This window comes from Taudactylus pleione, unplaced genomic scaffold, assembly GCF_031769625.1.
Source record: "Taudactylus pleione unplaced genomic scaffold, aTauple2 ptg000914l, whole genome shotgun sequence".
Taxonomy (NCBI): domain Eukaryota; kingdom Metazoa; phylum Chordata; class Amphibia; order Anura; family Myobatrachidae; genus Taudactylus; species Taudactylus pleione.
In genome coordinates, this window is record NW_028285315.1 from 1,273,518 (window position 1) to 1,287,354 (window position 13,837).

At 42.5% G+C, this 13,837-nt stretch overlaps 1 protein-coding gene across 3 annotated transcripts; it reads right to left on the bottom strand.

Annotated features, from left to right (window-relative positions):
• Positions 1 to 1,797: 1,797 nt before the first annotated feature.
• On the bottom strand, positions 1,798 to 12,109 carry LOC148473718 (uncharacterized). Of its 3 annotated transcripts, XM_088459575.1 has the most exons (6): positions 12,006 to 12,109; positions 11,381 to 11,495; positions 6,232 to 6,291; positions 5,984 to 6,110; positions 4,342 to 4,440; positions 1,798 to 3,722 (listed from the first exon to the last, which is right to left on the bottom strand). In XM_088459575.1, exons 2-6 carry the CDS (start codon positions 11,456 to 11,458, stop codon positions 2,716 to 2,718), a joined length of 1,371 nt encoding a protein of 456 aa, XP_088315701.1. In that variant the 5' UTR covers positions 11,459 to 11,495; positions 12,006 to 12,109; the 3' UTR covers positions 1,798 to 2,715. The 3 variants fall into 3 exon arrangements, with proteins under 3 accessions (XP_088315701.1, XP_088315702.1, XP_088315703.1); XM_088459576.1 differs by lacking the exon at positions 6,232 to 6,291; XM_088459577.1 differs by lacking the exons at positions 11,381 to 11,495; positions 12,006 to 12,109 and having other exon boundaries at positions 6,213 to 6,291.
• Positions 12,110 to 13,837: the final 1,728 nt, after the last annotated feature.

Genomic DNA, 13,837 nt, shown 5'->3' on the forward strand with positions numbered 1-13,837 from the left:
AGCGCCACGGAGGCCGGCCAATCGGTAGGCATGCGGCACGATCCAGGTCGCCGTGACCCGGATCGCAGCGTTTAAACTGCAGGGTTTCACGGGTTATTCCGGTGTTAACCCAGTGTAAACCCTGCTAGTTACCTGGGCTGGATTGGTGGGTCACTGGACCTGGCAATCCAACCATTTCCCCTTTTACACCAAGGAGCTACCCGGGTTAACCCTGCAATAACCCGGGTTTTAGCTCTGGTGTAAAAGGGGTATAAAAGATTCTTCACACTTACATCCCATCTGTCCTCTCTGATAAAGTTACGAAGTAACAAGTAAGGGTTTTCCTCTTCCTCGCGTTTACAGATATATCTGACAGCACCGGCTTTTTCTCTTCCTTTTTAATTACATATTAGTGCCGATCCAAGGTTTGAATAGTTTGTTTTCCTGATCGCGTTAGGAGCCTATTTAACAAGCATTTTTTTAAAAAATTAAGTAGAAACTGCATTGTATGCATACATTTAAGAATTGTTGCTATGCTATATAATATTATCAATGGGGACTACGATCTGACCCCTATGTACCAAACTCCAAAAAGCTAAGTTTTTCGTAGTTTGGCCCCGTTAGTGTGGCTTGAGGACCGTGGTTGGGAACCCCTGGTGTAAACTAACAGTCCAGGTTTTAAGGATAGCCATAGTTGAGCACAGGTGACTTAATTAGTACCTTAGTTATTTTGATTTAACCATCTGTGGTTAAGCATGGATATCAGTTAAACCAGGGCTTTTACTGTGCCTTGAGGACCGAGGTTGGGAATCACTGGTTTACACCATCTGAAGATGGTGTAAACTGCTTTAAGCCTATGGAGACTTTACACCAGTGATTCCCAACCTCGGTCCTCAAGGCACACTAACAGTCCTGGTTTTAGTGATATCCATGATTGTGCACAGATGGTTAACTCAAAATAACTGAGGTACTAATTAAGTCACTTGTGCTCTAGTATGGCTATCCCTAAAACCTGGACTGTTAGTGTGCCTTGAGGACCGTAGTTGGGAACACCTGCTTTACACGCAGGAGAGAGATCTTCTGATTCCCCTCCTGCAGCCTCTGGAACCTGACACTGTGTGCATGCGCAGTGTCAGCTTCCCCCGGAGAAGTCTTTCACAAACTTCTTGGAAATGTCAAGGATATCGCTCATAGGGATAGCGGTTACCACAACCACTGTCCCTGCGAGTTTGCCTTAGTACATAGCAGGGATATTTTCATTATAAATAAAAAAAATTATCTAGGCAGTTCCGCAATTACTAACACTTATGCCCCTTAGTATGGTCCTGTTGTTTAAGTTTGTGTTATGTTACTATCATTTTATCATGATCTGTGCATTAGCCTATCGCTAAAGGTTTAGTAACAGAACACACTGAAATTTCCAGCACAACTCATTTGAGTCGTGCATTTGACCTATGAAATGTGTCAATATGATTACAGTTGGTAGCTGAAAATATTTTATCCAAACCAAACAATTGTACTTAATTGAGAAATTTTAATTCACGCTACCATTGGGTCTGCATTTTTAATTGACCATTAATAAAACCAATTACTGAAATCAGTCACCTCCTGTATTCCTTTATTTATACAGTTTAATACCCTATGGGAGAAGGGTCATTCGGGAGTGCTGCACCACGCTTATATAATATGGACATTATCTGGACCATCTGTAACAGACACTGATTGCACAACTTGGGATAGCTTGTTTGCTTTGAAAAATACATATATAAAATTAATATTACAGAACAAAATAAGACGCATGAAAGCAGCACTTCCCTTTGTATAACATATAAATATTTTATTGCTGGTACAGAACTTTTTTCAGTGCTGGTAATACAAACTTTGCGCTAATCTTAATGAATTTCCGAGTGACACCAGGGAGAGATCTTAGGGCCTGATTCGGAGCCGCTCGTAAGCGGCCGCTCGTTCGCTCCGAGCGATGTTTGCCCAACTGCGCATACGTACGGATCGTTATACGCATGCGGGAACCAGTCAGTGCGGTCGAAATTCATGTGCTCGCAAAATAGCGAATGCCTGATAATTTGAGTGACAGGAGGAGGCGTATGTGGGTGGTAACAGGGGAAGGTGCTTGAAAACGGGGAGTGGAGATCCGAACGCAGGAGTACCTAAAGGTCAAAACGGGCGTTTTATGGGTGTGCATAATTAAAACAGCAGCGTCATTGACCACGTCACTGGGTTATTTTATAGCCAGAACTGCTCGCAAAATTATGGTAGCAAAAACCAACCACAAGAATAGCGAGCAGTTCATACCCTGGTCGATGTACTCGATTAATCTAATAAATAGCGGACATGATGTAGGATGCGAGCGGCCAGGGGGTTCGCATGTTTTGTTCGCTCGTTCAGACCTAGAGGCGTGAACAGACCGCAAAGAGCGAACGGTTCATTTGAATAGCCGCCACTATTTTCTGGACGAGCGAGCGCTAATTGCGTCCGGCTCTGAATCAGGTCCTTAGTTTTCACTTAAATGTAGATGAACAAGGAAATCATATCGGCTTCAAAAACATTTTTATAATGTAGTTATCTATGGTATATAGTTTATATAAATAAACAATATTAATGGTCTCTGAACTATCCTTTCATTACCAATACAAGGCAGCATTGCATAGTACACTCTTTCCTAGGGTCACAGTAAATATGGTCTGGCTCCTGAGAAGATCTTGTGTGGGTTATATAGAACTAGACAGATAATGAAGTATTTCCTTGGTTGGAGGAAAACATTTTTTGCTTCCTTTGATGTTGGATCAGTCTCGGCCTCACCAAATACTGATGGTGCCTGAGACCTTTGTGTGTCCTCTGGTGTACAATTAGAGAAGCTTTGTATTCAAATTGCATCCCGCACTCAGAACACTTGTGAGGGGCCGTTACTCGGTGCACTTTTTGATGTGTAAAAAGACTGTATACATCAGTAAAGTTTTTACCACAGTCTTTGCAGCGGTGAGGCTTCTCTCCGGAGTGTGTCCTCTCATGTACAACAAGACCAGATCTATAGGCAAACCGCTCCCCGCATTCACTACAGCGATGAGGCTTCAGTCCAGTGTGTACTTGCTGATGCACAAGTAAAAGTGACTTAACTTCAAATGTTTGCCCGCAGTCATCACACCGATGGATTCGTTCCCCAATGTGAGTTCTTTGGTGTACAAGGAGTTGTGACTTGTAGCTGAAGAAAAGACCACAATCACCGCACCAATAACACGTCCCACCACTGTGTGACCTCATGTGGGCAGTGAGATGAGATTCATGAGCAAAGTGTTTTCCACACTGGTTACATGTGTAAGACTTCTTGCCGGAGTGTGTCCTCTTGTGTGCAGCAAGATTAGACCTGTCCAAAAAGCTTTGGCCGCAGTGCTCACACAAGAGAGCCGCCCCCGTGTTCTCTGTGAATTGGGGAATTACACTATCTAGTGTCTTGGTGGCAGAAATCTTACTCTTTTTCTTTTGGGTATGAATCTTTTTCCTAGATACATCCTTGCTGATAACATTGTCATTTACTGTCCACGCCTCACGTTCCCAAGATGTGTGACTTCCAATATCACACAATGAGGAGTCAATAGAGGAGTTTCCTTCTTGAAATCCATGAGATGTACTGGTGTCATCTTCTAACGTCCCAGCTGGTGAACAAGTCCCTGTATGGGATTCTGACGCTATGCTTCTGTCCAGTGATACATCTGTTAGCACTGAATACACTGCAAGTAGAAATAGTGCATTATTGAAACAATCGATATGGTACAAAAACACTACCAGTTACGAAAAATAATACTATTACTAGGCCTATATTAGAAGACAAATATGGTGAGGTAAGTCGGTGCTCCCAATTGCCTATAGGTTTGATGTAATGTCTCTAGATTACCAAGTCAGGTTCATGGCTCCGATGAAGGCATAACCTATAGGCCCTATGTGTTACTCTAAATGCAAGATTGCAGCTGCCAGTACTTTCTTCTGATGTTTCGCAGGTTTGCATATGTGCAGCACTCAGTCAGGGGTGGGGCTGGTGATGGTGGGGAATGGACACGGTCTCTATCAGAACTGTCCGCACTGCTGCCCAAAGAGGAAAAAAGGGGAGGGACCAAATGCAGTCACTGAAATGACAGCTCGCTTATCAATTTATATATTTTCCAACCCAATGAAGGGTTTTGCCTTTAATAAAATTGCTGGTTTAAATCCTACCAGCAAAGTTTGATAAATTGCTACTTGGTAAATAAACCTCTAAAAGTCACTTATGAAAATAGAAAAGTGCAGGGAAAATTTTTTTTTTCTCTTTCTCCAGCACAGTCTGTACACTACATGGTTCCATATATCACCTACCTGCGCTGGACTCTTCATAGAAATCCACCTGTCCTATATCCTTCGCACTTGTCTTCTCTTTACCAAGCAAAGTATTATTGAAACTGTCCTCGCATGGACCTATAGCAAGAATAGGATTATCAAACATGTTCCATCCTCTCAGGATAACAAAAAAAAACATAGGTGCCAATTATTACAGATGGGCTACTACCTGACAGACATTTTCAACCCTGAAGGAAAATAAGAGCTTGTTCACATAGAAGCTTTCAGAGAAATTTCTAACCCCACCTTCTGGATTTAACGTCTCCCAATTATCTCTGTTCAGACATAAACATCAGCAGGGCATGCACCATATTTCAGCATTTCCATCAGATGTGTTCAGGCTCAAATATCTTTATATAAAAAATATTACAACTTTTTTTTTGATGGGCGCTGTGCTTCCCAAACCTCTTCTCACTGCGATATTTCCTCCAGCTAATTAAAAGGATTTTAATTTAGCAGAAGGCAAGAGGAATGCCGAAGGACCCCCCCCCCCCCCAGACTCACAGGGAACAGAAGCTGCTGAGCTCCTGTACACAAGTAACTCAGGAGCTGCTGAGACTTTTGTTGTTATGCCGCGTATCCACTACGCAATTAAACAGAGCGATTGAACGATAACATCGTTATCGTTCAATCGCTTGTTAATCGGCCGCAAATTGGGAAGTTTAATGTAAAAAACGACCAGCGATGCAAGTGCCCGCTGCTCGTTTTTGACATCTATCATCGCCCGAACATGCTGGTCAACCGGACGACGTAGTTGACCAAGTTCGGGGATGATTGATGTGCCTACACTGAACGACTGATCGTTCAGTGTAGGCACATCACAGACTGTGAAACGACTGCAAGATTACAATTTCGTAATCGTGCTCTCGTTTCAGTCGCCTAGTGGATGTGCGGCTTTACTGTTTCTCAGTTTATCTGGTATGGAGCCTGGAAAGAGGTAATGCAACATTTTATACATGCTGTTACAGTTTTAACTAATTGTAAGTGTAGCCATATAAGATAAGATTTTTAGGAGCTTTTATTCTCTTTTATAGTATATATATATATGGAGTCAAATTACCATGAAAAGGATAATGAATGGGAGAAGTTTAAAGATCCTGAGATCTACCTTTAAATTACATGGAGCTAGTAAAAGCAGCTGAGTACATATTGAATACTGGTGAAGGTGGTGGAAGCAGCATTGGGGATTATTATTGTGTCAGTATTACACTATTTACGTTTTTATCTTGTTTTTTTATGATTATGGGTAATGAATTATCACATTGAGAAGTGTTTTGGGGAGCACAGCACCCATCAAAAAAGAAATTCATTTATTTATTTATTGTCAGTGTTAAAAGTGACACTGTTTTATATTTTTTGGGGGGAAGCTGTGCTTAGGAGCACCGAGAGTGATTACACATTTCACTGTCAAAGATCTCTATGCCAGGAAGGTTCTCAGAGATTTCAAAACTTCAAAATAAAAACCCCTCAAGTGGATTTATTAGTAACTGGCATGAACTTCCTCCACTCTCCCAATTATGTGACATTTTCAAACCTTTTCTGTCTTGAGGTGAACACCATGTACAGTTCTTGCGAGGCTAGAAGTTACACATCATAATGATTCTTAGTGGTACAATGTCACCTGAGCTTCTGTCCACAGGGATTTCCTCCTCTCCCACCACATTCTGGTAAAGGTCCTTGTGTTCTTCTATATAGCCCCACTCCTCCATGGAGAAATAGATGGAGATGTCGCCACACTTTATTGGTACCTGGAACATACAGAGAGCCTCACTGAATGCTCACATAACCAAACAGTTACTCTATACACCATAGTATGTATACAGCCAAGACAAATACTTTATATTCAATACCTCGCCTATCAAGGCTCACCTCTCCAGTCAGCAGGGGCATGGTACTGTGAGGGGAATTTTTCTTCACAATAACATATTCCTGTAATATGATACAAGGGATGAAATAGAGAATTTGATGGAACAGACGTAATTAAAAGGCTTCTCAACATAAAGATGTGCTAACATTTAAAAAAGGCAGGTTATGTGTACTGTTCATCTCTTTACACCGAATGCTAAAGTTCCACTTGACGATATACAAACGACAGCACGATTACGACATTGCAATCGTGCTGTCGTTTGTATAGCTAGTGATGTGCCTAGACTGAACGTTCACTCGTTCAGTCCCGGCACATCCCTCATCTCCGCACATGCTGAACCTGACGAGTTAGTCAGGTTGACCTGCATGTACGGGCGATGACGGATGTCAGAAGCGACCAGCGGGCACGCGCATCGCTGGTCATTAAATCTGACCAAAACATGCCCGATGCATGCGCGATTTGCAAGCAATTGCACGATAACGATGTCGTTAAGTGCAATCGCTTGGCTAAATTGCTAAGTGGATACCCCCCATAAGTAATAATACAGTATAAACGCTAAGGGGTAGACTTACTAAAACTTCTAAAAAGAATAGGGGTTGCCCATAGTAACCAATCACATTGTAGCTATTTTCTAGACTGTACTTGCTAAATGAGAGCTAGGATCCGGTTGGATGCTATTAATTTTAGTTTTTAGTAAATCTACCACTTAAATAGCTACAAGTATGTGGACAGCTGAACATCACACGCACACGTGCTTGTGTAACATCTTATTCCAAAACCATGACCATTAATACGGAGTTGTTCCCCCTTTGCTGCTATAACAGCCTCCACTCTTCCAGGAAGGCTTTCCACTAGATTTTGGAACTTAGCTGTGGGGAGTCACATCCTGTCAGGCACAAAAGCATTTGTTAGCTCATTTGCTAAAGTTGGGCGATTAGGCCAGGTCTACAGTTGGTGTTACAACTCATCAAAGCTGTTTGTATGGGGTTGAAGTCGGGACTCAAGTTCAGTCAAGTTCAACCACGCACAACTTAGCAGACCATATATGATGGACCTCGCTTCCTGCACGGGAGCATGGTCCTGTAGACAGGGCCTTTCCCAAACTGTTGCCACAAAGTTGGAAGCACCCAGTTCTGGAAAAGATCACTCTATTCTCCATCATTAAGATTACCTTTCACTGGAACTAAGGGGCCCAGGTCAAACCATGAATAACAGCCGCAAACCATTATCCCTCCTTGTTATTTTGTAAGTAGAGAGAATGCATTTCCACTACTCCAAACTCCAAGGGTGGTGTGTTTCACACCAGTCATTTAGCATTGCACATGGTGAGCTGAGGCTTGTGTACAGCTACTCGGCAATAAAAGCCCAATTCATGAAGCTCCCAAGGAACAGTTTCTGTGCTAACATATGTTCCAGAGTAAGTTTAGAAGTCAGTAGTAAGTGCTACAACTATGGACAGATTATTTTTTTTTTTAGCATTACAAACTTCAGCACTCTGCGGTTCCGTTGCTTGGGTGCCCTTATGCACCACGACTGATCTGTTGTTGCCGATAGATGTCTCCATTGCACAATAGCAGCTCCAGCAGGGCAGAAATTTGACAAAGTGACTTGTTGGAAAGGGGGCATCCTATAACAGTGTCACATTTAAAGTCACTGAGCTCTTCAGCAGGACCTATTATACTATTAATGTTTGACTATGCAGATTGAATGGATGTATGCACCTGTTAGCAATAGGTGTGGCTGAAATGGCCAATCACAATAATTAAAAGGGTGTGTACATACTTTTAGTTATGCATTGTATATAAATACAAACACAGACACAAACATACACATTCTGTAAATTTGTAGTCATGGGCGGTAATGCAATTTTTGGAATCTCTGAGGGGTAAATTTACTAAGATGGGAGTTCTATAGAAGTGATGTTGGCCATAGCAACCAATCAGATTCTAGAGGTGCTAGATAAATGAGAAGTAGAATCTGATTGGTTGCTATGGGCAACATCACTTCTTAATAGAACTCCCATCTTAGTAAATTTACCCCTAAGTGTCCATTTGAGTTAAAGTTACCCTCACGTTCCCACCACTAACATTAAGGGGTAAATGTACTAAAGTGAGTTTTTAGAAGTGGAGATGTTGCCCATAACAACCAATCAGATTCTAGCTATTATCTTCTAGAAGGTGCTAGGTAAATGTTAAGTAGAATCTGATTGGTTGCTATGGGCAACATCTCGACTTTTAAAAACTCTCACTTTAGTCAATATACCCCTAAGTGTCTGAAAAGAAATAAACACTTGATTCTGAGTCGCACGCAAAATATCAACTGCGCATGTGCGAAAAATTCTGAAAAAGTCCTACGACGCATGTGATACAGAGTGCACGCACAGAGGCGCAACTGCGATCGGGTCAGACGGTATACAAAATGTCGTGGAAAAGTGAAGGGCGTTCCTGTGTGGGGACTGGGAGGTGGGTAGTAGTTTACACAAAAATGGTCCGTTCAGTGGGCGTGTTATGGGAGTGTCGTGGGTGTGTCAAGGCAAGCGGCTGAGTTCCCAGAAGCACAGTAGCAGGCAAAGGAGGCCATGGTCAGATAGAGACTCTGCACCTGCCATAGGGATGGTGCAAGATTCGATGATGCGAGTGATGGTGGCATATAACGACGCACCAATCTGTATTACAGCGTACACAGGAGCTAAAAGTAGGCATTCCAATCCTTGCATATCTGGCAGCATGGATGTACACAAGGGAAGGAGTTAGTAGTGGCATTTGCATAAAGTCACAGACGGGTGACCGCCAATAGACAGAGCTGTGTGTGACTAAGGCCCCAAGTATACCTATTATTTGCATAGACTGTAAGCAGTATTTTAGTGGACTGAAGTATAGTCATGAGAATGAAGCCCATCCATTAACAACGAATTAAAACATGAAGTGCCTCGTAAAGGCCATAAATTATTGGACTATATTATCACGGCTGTGCATGAGAGTTAGCTCAGCCACAAAATGCAGTATTCTCCTGCTACTGATGCACTCTGCAATGAACTGGTGTGGAGGTGGGTAAGGGGAGGCCTAGCACTCCACTAGCATCAACACATCTATCATAGTGACGTGAGCTGTCCCCAGCCCCGATTCAAAGATCTGACCTGTTGGGAGGTATGTCCTATTTTACAGATACATGGGCAGATATAACTGGGTACACCTCTCCTAAAAATTTTCACAATGTAACTAAAATAAGCAATAATGAAGATAACAGATCATAGCCTTAATGGTAACAGATTTATTAAAATTACTAGTATTTTCGACCCATATTCGGTGGGTCGTATCTCTCCAGCCTCATGCCCACCCCATTTGTCACTCCTGTCTCATGCAACCACATCTATCCAGCCTCATGCCACTTCCTGTGCCTCTCCAGCCTTTTGACACTTCCTCTGCCTGTTGCCTAATGCCACCCTTGTGCCTCACCAGCCTTTGCCACCCTGTGTCTTTCCCACCATATGCCACTCCATGTGTCAAAAGCCCCATGCCACCAAGTGTCACTCCAGCCTCGTCTCCCTAGTTTCATGCCACCTCCTGTGCCTCTCCAGCCTCATGCCACCACGTCAACCCTTGTCTCTTCCACCTCATACCTACCTGTCTCTGTTTCATTTTCATCTGTGTGCCACCCTTTATCTCTGTCAACTTCCACCTGTTGGAAAGGCTAAAGAGTTTGTGTGTGGATCCATGGGGTATCGCAAATGGGGGTCAGTGAGGGGGCTGCCAGCTCCAAGCATTGACAGGTTTCTCCTCCACCTTATCATCCATGTCTAACTCCACACCCATCTATCTCACTCATCTCTGTCCCTCCTTTCCTGCCTCCATGTATGTCTCTCTCTTTCATCTCTGTCCCCTCTGTCTTTCTGCTCATCCCCCTCTCTTCCTGTCATCTGTCCACCCCCCCCTTTTTTTTTATAATACTATATATGCCCAGTGTTATCATACACTGCATGGTACTGTTGTCCCTGATGAAGGGGGGAACCCCGAAACGTCGGCTCATTAAAGGACCTTTTTACTTACTTACATCAGTCTATGGAGTGCCGTCCGTCTATTTTTTGCTATATGGAGGAGGCGTCATGCATCTTTGGAAAGGTACCCTAGCAAGTATCCTTGTCCCCATGGTATGAGTGCCGGGTTTTCTGGATTTATATATATATCCAGTTATATTATACCTGTACACTCTATAATACCCGGGCTCACTCATTACTTTCCCTTGTTTACCTCCTCCCAATAGGTCTCTCTATTTCATCTCTGCCCCCTCCCCCTCGGCAGCACTCATTTTCCTCTCCGTCTTCCTCTTTTTAATTATTGCTCAACCCCCCTTTCATCTCTGTACCCCTTCGCCCCTCTCTTTCATTTCTGTTCCTTCCCCCATCTCTCTCACTGGCGGGAGGCAATTGCAGGGGTCTACAAGTTGAGGGGCAATGTCTCCAGGTGCTGATATCACTAGCTGGAAGTGCATAGCAGAGCAGAGAGTAAGTGGCAGGAGAAAAGATGCAACCCCCTTTCCGCATAGTTACGCCCCCTTTCACAGAGACTCCACCCCCCTCTTCAGGCGTGCGCAATGTCCCACTTCTATGGAGATGAAAGTTGGGAGGTATGTGGACTACACAGCGCAGTATTGCAGTGTGGATCCGAAGGAGGAAGTAAAGGTGATAGCACATTCTCAGAAATTATACATTTAGACAAATAAAGGTTCCTTATTGCCACAACCATAATTATTAATTAATATGCCCTTAAAGGTGCGTATCCACTAGCAGATAGAGGAACGACAATACGATTACACCATTGTAATCGTACAGTCTTTCCTCATAATGTGCAGAGCCTACATTGAACAATATGTCGTTCAATGCAGGCACCCTCCCTTATCCCTGAACATGCTTAATCTGTCGTTATCGGCAGACTGACCAGCATGTTCAGGCGATGATCGATGTCGAAAACGAGCAGCGGGAGCGCATCCCGCTGGTCGTTTTCGACATTTTTCTGCCCGATTTGTGAACGATTAATGAGCGATTGAACAATAACATTATTGTTCAATCGCTCATTTTAATCGCCTAGTAGATACGCGGCTTTTTTGGTGCAATGAAGCCAATGAGTTGTAGAGACATAGGACAACAGGTCTCACCTCCCCAGTCAGCAGGTAGATTATCCCCAGTGCATGATTTAAGATCTTTTCTGCCATCCGATTCTTTGATTTGTTCATCTTATTACTTTTTAGTGTAATATAAGAGGATGGTAGACTGTTAAAAGAAAAAAATAACATGAGCATGTTATTAAACCTCTATAGCGATCATGTAGCCATGGTACTTTTGTTTTATGCAACAGAAGTCACTACACTGCACACATGGTAAAATGTTAGCAACCACAATTTCTAAATAAAAAGGGACATTCATGTCAGATTTCATGCAATTTATTTTTTTACGTGAAACAAGTGAAAAACATTTATTACTGTTGTTATAAAAAGCACAAACTAACCACATAAAATGATATGCCAGTGTGACAGGTGATATTAGAATAAAGGTCACTTATTAAAGCTCAGCCCCATTCATATCACCAGACACAGCAACAACATAACCCTTAGAAGTCTCTTCACTACAATTATAAAGGTGCATATGAGGTTCAACTTCAGGCAATATGAGTAACCCCAGCTGTTTCTGCAACAAATGCAACTCAATGCATGCTGGAACTTGTAGTCCTATAGAAACATGTCCTCTCTGTGTCATTATACATTAATTACAGGCTGTACACACCTTTCTACCAACAAGTAAGAAGTAACATAAAACGTGATATTCTGTCATCCAAATAGACCACACCACACACAGCGGAAGTGGAGGGGTGTGTGCGCGTCTGCACAACATGCCAGCGCAATGCATTGTGGTAACTGCCGTCTTGACGTCTATGAATTCTACAGTCCCAGATTGATAAGAAAAAAAACTACAACTCCCGTCATGCAGTGCGCCGCAAACCATGTCACGTGACTAGCCACGGCGCTTCGTGGTATACTATGCATAGGTGAGGAGATCACGTGATCGGCGGCTAACAGTATTACAGTTTTGCTTTGCTTAACAATGCAATTTAGCTATAATAGGCTCAGTCTTACTACTATACACTATATAATACTATTATATCCAGACAGTGTTATACCTTTTTACACTTTATAATTCTATATTGGTATTATACCATACACACTATAATACTGTATATTATATACACAGTGTTATTATAATACTTTATATACCCAGAGTTATTATACGCTGTGCTATTGCTGTATCAGTATGTTCCTGTTATTCTGGATGCTCTGAAGTATATCCATTGTTATTAAATACTTTTACTATAGTCTGTTGTTGTCGTTTGCGGTGACTGTACTCCGTATACCTGTTATTAAATTCAGTACTTCCTATTTAATTACATTTATGTGTTCTGTTTATTGATTGAAAAAAAAATATTTATGAGACGTTAACCTTTATATGACCTATTTATAAAATGATAGTGCCAATGACTTTTTCAGATAATGCTCTACTGTATTGGTGGATAAGTTTACATAGAGCCTTCCACATTTGCATAAAACGCTATTTTTTATGTCCGGGACTGTGGATACATTTGCAACCCATACATGCATTCATGCCTATTTATAAAGGTGCATGCACACACAAAGATTTTTTGAACCATTATCGTTAACGATATCATTTATCGTTCAATCGTTGAAAAAATCATTCACTTTCTAAGTTAAAACGATAAACGATTATCGTTCATGCGCGTTCACGTTTGTAGTTTGTGGTTCAGTCAGACTGACCAACTCAACGATTTTCATTAAGGGTATATGCAAAAATCGTTTGCAGTTCAAAAAAATCGTTCATTACACTTTAAAAAATCTGACAGAAAATCGTTCAGACAAACGTTGGTAACAAAATCGTTGTGTGTGTATGCAGCTTAAGACATGCATTTCGTCTTAATCCGTGTTTTTCATGTATGAGTGAATGATGCCTTAGAGAAGGTAATGTATCCCAGCCATGGGGTGCAGTCAAAATGCCGATGGCCCGGAACCCGTCTGACTAAATCCCAGCGTCAAAACCCGACGCAGGACTAAAGACAGGCGTTAAAATCCTGACGCCTGACTCTAGACAGGCGGCTTCCTGACGCCTGACTCTAGACAGACGCCTATCTTGTCCCTTGCTGGTCTTCTGGTGTCGGGATATAAACCGGTAGCATTTAGTCCGCCGGTCTATTAACTACATCCCATTGCTTTGTACTAATGGCCCAATGCAGATTTCACAGAAATCTCAGGCAGAGTGCTAAAAAGCACTGCAGATTGCAGTCCCCTTTATTATCTTCTGATCTCTCTCTTACAACCTCCGGCTGGAGGCGGAAGCTGATGCAGGGCCTGATTCAGAGCCGCTCGTAAGCAGCCGCTCGTTCGCTGTGAGTGATGTTCGCACAACTGCGCATGCGTATGGGTCGTAATGCGTATGCGTAAACCAGTCATTGCGGTCGGAAATCGAGCGCTCGCAAAACAGCGAGGGGCTGCTAATTTGATTGACAGAATGTACCGTTTGTGGGTGGTAACAGGGGAAGGTGCTTGAAA

Excerpts from the sequence above, each read along its gene's own strand:
- LOC148473718 (XM_088459575.1), bottom strand. The coding sequence starts at position 11,458 with ATGAACAAATCAAAGAATCGGATGGCAGAAAAGATCTTAAATCATGCA. Across the intron at positions 6,292-11,380 it reads TCTACCTGCTGACTGGGGAG|GAATATGTTATTGTGAAGAA; the intron begins GTGAGACCTGTT and ends ATCATATTACAG. Across the intron at positions 3,723-4,341 it reads CTATGAAGAGTCCAGCGCAG|TGTATTCAGTGCTAACAGAT; the intron begins GTAGGTGATATA and ends TTCTACTTGCAG.